At 39.2% G+C, this 9,330-nt stretch overlaps 1 protein-coding gene across 4 annotated transcripts in view; it reads left to right on the top strand.

Moving 5' to 3' along the window:
* VPS41 (VPS41 subunit of HOPS complex) overlaps positions 1-5,610 on the top strand; it is a 113,808-nt gene extending 108,198 nt beyond the window's left edge. For all 4 annotated transcript variants that reach the window (XM_066557338.1, XM_066557355.1, XM_066557346.1 and 1 more), the window contains one exon: positions 765-5,610. In XM_066557338.1, coding sequence (XP_066413435.1) covers positions 765-845 — 81 coding nt within the window. In that variant the 3' untranslated portion in view covers positions 846-5,610. The remainder of the gene's footprint in view (positions 1-764) is intronic.
* The last annotated feature ends 3,720 nt before the right edge of the window (positions 5,611-9,330 follow it).

Genomic DNA, 9,330 nt, shown 5'->3' on the forward strand with positions numbered 1-9,330 from the left:
GATATTTCTTCAATATTTACCACAAATTTTATTGTGAGAAATAATCTAAAATTTATCTAGCATTCTCAATTTTCTGGGGGAGGTGACTGATTAGGTGGGATTTTTAAATGTTATGTAGATATTATATGATATCTATTCATAGACAGTATGTATGAATAGAAGGGTGTATGCATGTAAGAGAACCAAATTTCCCCTGTTAGATTGTAGTATGTGGCCTTAGGTGATCCGTCATGTTACTGATGTTTGATTATCGGTGACATACTGAAATGTAAATAGTGCATGCACAAAATGGACACAGAGCTAAACACAGAGTAACAGTAAACATATCTTTGATGTCAAATGACAGTATTTGGGCCCTGATCTCAGTTGTTGGAAATCTGTGGAGCACTACCCAAAGACAGAGCTGTGACTAAGGCATCCAGTGGTTATTGGAGCTCACCAAGTGACTTTACTCTCATCCTTATATATGAAGATAATCAGTGTTACTTTTCATTTTTGGTGTGGAGAAAGTTTGACATTACTCTTCTGGCAGGTGGTAGTAGTGGAGTGAGTGGTGAGTTGTGCTGCTCTCTGACTCCAGAACAGCCAGTCTTACTATGTTTTTCTATATTGTCTTCCCTCACCTATCCATGAGTATGTTGACTGGGAACAGTCTGACTGTGAGCAGTAATGTTGAGAAGGGCATTAGCACTTTTCATTCATCTTCACATATTCTGATGTGGCTACATTTCTCTGAGAGACTCATGTTTTCTTTTTTGATTTAGGTATCTTCTGTCCAGTTCTGCAATATATGCAGTGCCAAACACAGGGGGCCAGGAAGTGCAGTCCTGGAGATGAAGAAATAGCAGTGGCCTAGTTCTCAGTGTCAGTCAGTGACACCAAATCTGTTAGGACCATAAGAGCCACTGTAATTTTCCATTTCTGTATATAATTTTGATTGTGATTCAAAAGTGGTTCCTGTAGTTTATCCTGTTTATTGAATATTTTGGGTAATGAGAAAATGTGAAAATCTTTGTCTGGTAAGTCTTTGTTATGCAATTCATATGTCATGGTTCCTTTGCTCAGCTTGTTACTTCATTCTGGAACAGAAAAAAAAAAATAAAATGGGAAGGAAAAAACCCATGCGATTTAGAGATTTGTGTTTGCTATCAGTTAATGTGCATTCAGTTTGGAACCACATCAGGCTTATGGTTGGATTGTAAAGAAAAATGTAATGCCATGAATTCAGCTCACCAGACTACTTCAATCCTGTTTTAGTCTATTTACCTTGAGACCCACAGGAGTCTGACTCCTTTCAGTGAAATTGCTTTAGAACTTGAAGTTGTGTGCCAACTCATATCTTCAGTTAACAAATTTGTTAACTGTGAATTCCATACATTGGCAATTTGCCCTTGTTACACATTCATAGTTCATTAGAAACTGGTTAATTTCTCAATTAATCTTCACAATGTAGTAGTTTAAAGTGAGTTTTTCTCATGTTCAACTCATCCAGAAACTTTATTTTTAAACTCAGCAGTAGGTCTCTGTGCTTATTTTATGTGTGGTTGAAGTGCATGCATGGTTTCATTTAAGTGCAAGGGAAAAAATGTATCTGACTTTTCAAAGGTAAGATCTCTAGAAGTTTCTTCTGGCTTTAGCAATTTAACAGCTAAGTTAAATAAGTCAATTGGATGTTAACAAAAACGATATTGTTCATTTGAGCTGCATTCTGTTTTGTTGATCCAAAGGAAGTGATCTTTGAGAATGTCCTCACAGTAATGTAATCTGTTTATAATATATGCTGACTAAATTCAAAATAAGCATCTTTTCCTTAAAAAAGTAATCAGAACTCCCAAGTTATTTTTCTGGTTTTTAATAACTTGAGTTTGAAAGTAAAAATATATTTTTTTTGCCATCAAATTAACTGTTAACTGCTTGAACAAGTTAGCATGGTAACATACTAAGTCCTAAATAAATGGTATATACTGCAGTCTATCTGTAAAACTGGAAAATATGGTACCTCTAATACAACACCTTCTTCTATACCTTATTCCCATGTAAGTACACCTTAAAATAATTTCTGTGTAATTATTAATAATTACTAATAATTACTAATAATAATTACTAATAGTAATATTAGTAATTATTACTAATATTAGTAATATTACTAATACTGATATTACTAAATAATTAGTAATTATTAGTAATATTAGTAATATTACTAATACTAATGTTACTAAATAATTACTAATAATAAAAACTGTGGAAATTTGGATTTCTAGTTTATGTATATTCATAATAATCTTTTAAAATCCTCTGGGCAATTGGTATAGAAATCTGAAGAATGATTTTGTCTTGTCCACTGTGCAGATCTGTATAATACTGGAATAAAAATTTATGTGTTTAGAAATGCTAGGATTTACTCTGCATGATTACATAGGCAAAACAATCATTGAAAGAATAGATCTTCTCAAAAGCATACTAATCTTTTGTGTTAACACAGACAGTTGAGGAAAAAATTTAAAAAATTGCAAATTATTAATGAACATAGATTGAGTGGAATAACAGAAGGGTAGGAGGTTTGTAGTGCAGGGTATAGTCTGCATACATCAAGCTTCACCCATAAGAATTTGTGCCTGGCTTTGCAGCTGTTCATTTTCAGCAGCTAGTACGTATTCTCAGGTATATTGTTCCTTTATCCATTCTTCACTACACTGATCAGGAAAGCTGCTTTTAGTCCTAGTAAATGAAATGTTCCAGTGACCTCAAGGGTTGTTTTCACCATGATGCTTGAGTTAATGCATGCCATGCATGTAAAAGTTAAAAAACTTTTTTAAACCCCTCTTCTTCAGTAGCTTTAAACAGTTTTTCTATGTTCTATCCTAAGAATGCAATAAGCTGTCAGCTTACAGGAGGAAAAAGTCAACCTACTTCCATAGCTGTATATGGAAAAGTGTCCTGTAGATTAGAGTTACATGATAATTTCAAGAGAGTATATTTTTTTTACTTCAGCTTGGCCTTAAATTCACTAAAGCATTTGATCATTCTGTGACTCAGTTTGCTAGACTCTGCCATCATCAGCAATTATACTGCATTATAGCCTGGCATATTCTTTGCATTATGCAAGTAAATCACTGTATGAAAATCTAATCAAAATCTTCTCTAAATCCAAAGCTTCTTTCATTTGGGCTTCAGGGACTACCCTTTTCATGTTCCTGAAGTCTAAATTTGCTCATTAAGATTCAGCAGGATATGTGCAGACTTGACTTTGATACACTCTTCTTCCTAAGAAGCCTTTACATCATAGAAAACATCTGATATTAGAGTCTAAAATATTCAGCTATCCAAGAGCTTTTCTTCTGAAGAAGAACTTGCATAAGAATTAACTGTAAAGTTGCAGAACGTATCAGAAAAGTACAGAGTAGCACTGGATCAGTTTCAACTGCACTTTCTTCAGATGCCAAAGCTCTTGTCCTTCTAAGGTAAACTTCAAATAAACTTAAAAGCTTTTTTTTCTCTGATACATCCAGTTCTGTGTGAGTTCTTGACCAATAAAGGTAACTAAAATGATTTGTGGTGGATCAAGTAAGTATAAATTGGTTTATCATATCAAAAGAGAGAAAACTATTACCTGCTTGTAAGCAGGACATCTCACCCTCCCCCATAAGAAATTATGTTGTTAACCAGTCAGATAACTTAAACAGGACAAGCTGTCTTGTAGAGAGTTATTTTTATGCCTTGGGGTTTATACTGGTCTCCCAACCAGCAAAAACCATCTTGCTGTTGAAGTGAGATCTAGCAAAATAGGTTGGATTTCTGACTGACAGACACTCACTTTACAAACAATAAAAGCCACGCTAAACTTTCACAGAGCAGAAATCTTCTATACATTTTCCTGGAAATGTATGGAGCTTTCCCCATGAGTAGGAATGCCTGCTTTGCAGTTACTTTCCAGGGGTTAAGTGAAGGAATCTGTGTACATTACTCTCATTTCAGCGGTAAGTTACATTTGACTCCTAATCAATAGTATTTCTTTTGGTAGCTTTACTATAGGTACCTTGATATAGTGCAGCATTATATGTTATGCTGTAATCTACTAGTAGTTCTTAACTTTTATACTTTGCAGTAAGTAATTCTGATCAAGATTTTTATGTGTTATTTCATGTCTGTTTAATAAATAGTTCATTTTATAAATAGACCTTGATCTGCCATCCTTAGAACTTGCCAAAGTGATTAATTTAAACTGTTGTCAAAATCCGAGCCTAAGGCAGGGCTTCTTTAAAGCTCCCGCTCATCCTGTGACAGGCTAAAGTGAGTTTTCAGATGATTTTTCTCATCTGTCCTTGTTTTATTATTTTAAACCCCCAATGCTGTGTGATAGGCTTGGTGAAAATGTTGGGCTACACTGAAGATTTTGGGGGGCCCAAGAGAGTGGGGAGCTAGAGGTGCCTACTCAGAATGAGGCTATTTAGTCCTGCTGAGAACACAGTTAAAGTGGACAGCATCATGATAAAGGTTGACTTCTGCAAAAGGAGGAGGTAATTATTCTACTGGATCACCGATGTATTGAATCAACTGTGTATGGCAATTGTGCAAGCGTCTGCTGTCCACCATGACATGATTCAGTGGGTCAGTTAATACTTCAAGAAGTTGTTCTATAGACAAAGGTATGTTTTCTAAAGCTGCTCTACAGGAAACCTTGAATACATTGGGTATTGTGTGTTGGAACATCAGTTCAGTTCCTGACACTGATCTTGTGCTACAGAGCAAGAGCAAATACAAAATCAGTTGCTTCCCCATTTTTGGATGCATGTCATATTCCATGTGGTATCATATTCCATACATTTTGGCTGATAATTGGGTGGAGGTTGTCAGTATTCTGTATAGAATGCACAGGTTGGTCCAGCAAATTTTCGTCATAGGAAATTTAATCACTTTCCATCTTAGGCTTAATGTTTATTCAGTCGGAGTCTTTTAAGCAGGCACTGTTCTTTTTTTTGCTATTGTGTAGACTACCACAGTGGTTTTCTGCTTGTGATGTAAAGTTCCTGACTGTAATTCAAGGGAGCTGGAATTGCAAATAATCTCTTGAATAAAAATGTCACAGTGGATTTCCTGCTTCTGAAATGATGTGATTTAGCATTCAAATACTGTATGTCTTCAGTCACCTTGGAAAAACAGTGCCATCTCTGCAGGTTGGTTGCACTGGTCCTTGCCTATGCCTTGGAAAACTACTTGCAGAAAAATTCTTATCTAATGCTGAACAAGGGAGATTATCTGAATGAAGAAAAATCTCTCTGAGAAGCTAGTTTCCCGTCTCCTGTTGTACAGTTTTACCCTCTTATTCAGGCAGCATAACTTTTACCCCTGTTTGTAAATGCTAGGCATAACATCGGGGTTCCTTCCTCTCTGGAAAGCTTCCCTCTCAAAGACTGTATCTTTGCTAAATACTTGCTGTAAATCAACTGCTGTACTTTCAAAATAACTTAAACAAGATTAGTAAGAAAATAAGTACCTTATGTAGAGAATGATGCTTTAATTATATACTTTTGGAACTGTCTATTCTACTGTTTATTCTACTGTGCCATGAAAGATTAATTTGCCTTTGGAATTAAAAATATCCATAGATTATGTTTTTTCTGTTCTTCAAGACAATGTGTGCTTTCTTTTACTGTAATCAAATATTAAATTATGCAGAAAACAGGACATCTGAAGTGTCTGAGGCATCAAATGTAGAAGAGAATAGAGTGTGTGAGAAGTTCTAAGAGAAGTTAATGAGTCATAGGGGAATGACCTAAATTTAGCCTTTAAAGCCTTCCATAAATGGGGATCATAATAAGTTTTTGCAGTAGAGCAGGTCTTAGGCATTCTGGTAAGTTCTGACTGCGACATTGACCCAGGAGTCTGTAATGTGAATGGACAAGGCTGCCAGTGCCATCTGCTCCTGGATTGTGCTTAAGACCAATCACGGTGCAGGAGTCAGAAATGTGCTGAGTGGAGGCTGATACCCCTCCAGCCTGAAGGAGCTGCCAGAGGTGGAGGTGTAGTAGTATAGTTAAGGGCTAGGAAGTGGCAGGAGCTGCAGAGGGCACTTGAATTGTTGGTAGGATTTTCCTGCCCTTGCTTTTAGTCAGATCCCAGTAGATTTTAAATCCAGTTAGATTGATAAAGTAGTGATACCTTGGTGTCTGATAGCCGTGAAATCACATTTAGCAAGATGTCCACTGGATGACGTTCCAAATAGTGTTCATATAGGACACAGATGTATCTGTTTCTGGTGAGAATGATGAATGGGAGCCACAATAAATAAGTTGAGAATTTTTTAAAAATCAGTTTAATTGAAATGTTCTTAAAAATGAGTAATTGTCTCACATTTTATTGTGCTGTGCTTGCAATAAAGTAGTAGCATGGGGTGGTGCAGAGGACAACAGTGTTTTTGTTGTGTAAGGACCCATTCAGTAGCAGCCATTTTTGCATGTGCTGGCACAAGAAATACTGAACCACTTTTCAGTGTATCCAACTCTAGTGTGTCTCTATTGAGTCTTCATCTGGAATTTTTTCAAAATCATGAAGATCTTTAGTTAAGCAAAGCCAAAGCTGGGAAGCATTTTCCCTGTGTTTCCTTGAACATTTCAACCAAAATTATATTTCTGGCATAACTTAATTCTATGCTGTGCAGACTTTCATCCTCTTTGCAGTATCAAAAGACTTTCCAGTGATGGGTTAAGAGAAGTATGTTCCATTTACAATATTTCATAATTATTCTTTCTCTCTTTTCTCCTTCTCTTCACCGCTAACCACTCCTCTCTGAATATATGCACTGGAGTGGGTGCCTATTTTTGAATTGTGTAGTGATTTTCAGTCATTATCTGCAAACATGCTGTGCTGTGTGTTAAAGTATGTCCTTTGTATATCCTGTGGAAGCTACCCTGTTCATCCTTAGTTCCTGGGGAGTTCATTATCTGGTGTCAAGCTGAGGAAAACATTTTCCTTCAGAGGCAAACTTTCCAGGACAACATTTTCAGTGGTGCAAAGAGAATCACTGAGATAGGAAGGGACCTTTCAGATCATCTAATCCAATTCCCCTGCTCCAGCACTGGTTGCTCCATCACCTTCCCAGGTGAGTCGAACAAGCCTGTGGTTATTCCGATCCTACTTCTTGCTCTCTAAAGTTAATTATATGGTTAAAATGAGAACTAGAACTTTGAAGAGCAAGATTTACTTTTTTTCAGCCTTCAAAAACCTCTTCTGATTGACATGGTCTTTCAAAGATAATCAAAAACATCTTTTTTATGCTGTAGGCTTTGTGCCTCGGTATTTCATAGTGTTGCAGTCAGACCAGAAATGAAGCTTGGGCAGAAGTGTTGTTCACAGAAGCACCACTGAATTCCTTAGCAGTGGTAAAAATGCAGTGGCCACTGCCATCTTGGTCCAAGAGCGGCCACATGGCCGGGACCACGCGGCCGAGATTGGGGCGGCGGGGCAGCAACACGCGGCTGCAGCTATTTCAGCATGGCTTGCATTGATCTTTTTTTCCTTAGCCACTTTTAGCGAGCCATACTGTGAACAGAAGGGTAAATGTGGCAGCAGCAACTTTTCCATTTTGGCACTCCACATGAAGAGGTGCCGAGTGGAGCCAGTGGCCAGCACAGCCCGCTTGGTACCAGCAGGGACCACATGACCAGCAGTGAGAGGGATGGCAAGCAATTCCCTGGACAGGATCAATCTTTCAGTGTTGCAGAACTCTATAACATCTTTTCAATTAATAGAACTTGAGAACAAATGAACCTATGTACATCAGTTGTCTCCCGAGTCAGAGAAAAACTGAAGACACTTGAGGAGAACTAGATGGCAACACTAAGGTCAGTGCAAAAGGAGGGAAGGGGACAAGGAAGTGCTCTGAGTGTCAGAGCTGAGATTCTTATTGCAATAGATGAATAATGCGATGATTGACTCTCAAAATTACCAGACAAATAGCATGTGTATAGGTTAAGAAAAGTTTCATAGATTCATAGTTATGTTTTACCCCTTTGTGTTGTTACCAAGAGACAGCTGAGGTTGGGACATGTGGGAGGGCCAGCTTGTCACTATGGCAACACCTGACCTCCAACCAGGATTTGAGGAAGAGATCTCCACCACTGGACAGTGAAGAAGGAGTCGATGGACAGAACTTTGGAAAGGGTTAAAGGGTTAAAAGGTGAAAGCTCCATTATGTGGGTGAGCACATGATGGGGAAAATCCTTTGCTCCCACACCATAACATTTTCTCTATTCCGTCTTCTGTTATATTTCGGATAAGGTTTAATAAATCTTTCTAAAATTATGAAAAGTGAGTAGCCATTTCTCACAATTTTGGGGTGCTCATCCTGGATAAACATCTCGCCCCAGTGGTGCTAGGAGTTTTCGAAAAGAGGTGCACCCATGCCACAAAAGTTTGGCGGGCTCTATTGGACAATCCCAGGACCACCGGTGGTCGCAGGCTGAAGCCCAGAGACAATAGGAGGCTGGATAAAGAGATGAAGAGGGGTGAGTACTATTTGGCCAGACAATTACTCCGTACTTCCAGTATATGAAAGCGAACTCCACGCCAGTTATATATCTATACTAGACCTATCCCGGTCCATTGGAGTTTTAGGATATTGGGTGGTTGGAGGAAAGGGCAGGATATGTGGTGAGGAGAAAAGTGGGGATTTTCCCCCATGGCCAGCAGGATATGTGACGTATAAGGGTTTGTGAAGGGTTTTGTAGCACTGAGCCAGCGGTGGTTTTGGGGGTGGCGTGGGCAGCGCCACCGGGCTGGCTGAGTGGCAGTAGCCAGCGGCGGTTTTGGGGGAAGCACCGGTGGGCCAGGCACCAGTGGCGCCAGCGGTGGCTGAGCTCAGGTGGGGACAGCTTTTGGGCACAACCAGCTCCATGGTTCCCGGAGCCAGCCAAGATCGGGCTAGAAACAGGACAACCGCTGAGAGGTTTGCTGCAGTGGTTACCCCATATTAGGTGTAGCACTTCACATGCTGCAGCAAGCTGGGACAGAGTGAGCCAAGCTGGAGTGGGGCGGGGATGGAAGCCCCTGGACTATAGGGGTTTTTTTCGGAGTAGTTTTTTTCTAGCTTTTTCTCTCTCTTCCCCTTTTTTTCTCCCTTTATCCTCTCTCTCTCTCTCTCTCTCTCTCTCTCTCTTCCCTTTCTTTCCTCCTTTCCTGGTTTCTTTTCTTCCCCTTTCCCTCACACCTTCATGGGGAGGTGGGCCTTGCTGAGAGAGTGTGTAGTTGGGATGACTGGGGAGGCGAGCTCTGCCAGAAGGGCCTGTGGTTGCAAAGGTGGGCTCTGTCGGAGGAAGACCTGGTCAAGATGGG

The sequence above is a fragment of the Molothrus aeneus genome, chromosome 1, assembly GCF_037042795.1.
Source record: "Molothrus aeneus isolate 106 chromosome 1, BPBGC_Maene_1.0, whole genome shotgun sequence".
NCBI lineage: Eukaryota > Metazoa > Chordata > Aves > Passeriformes > Icteridae > Molothrus > Molothrus aeneus.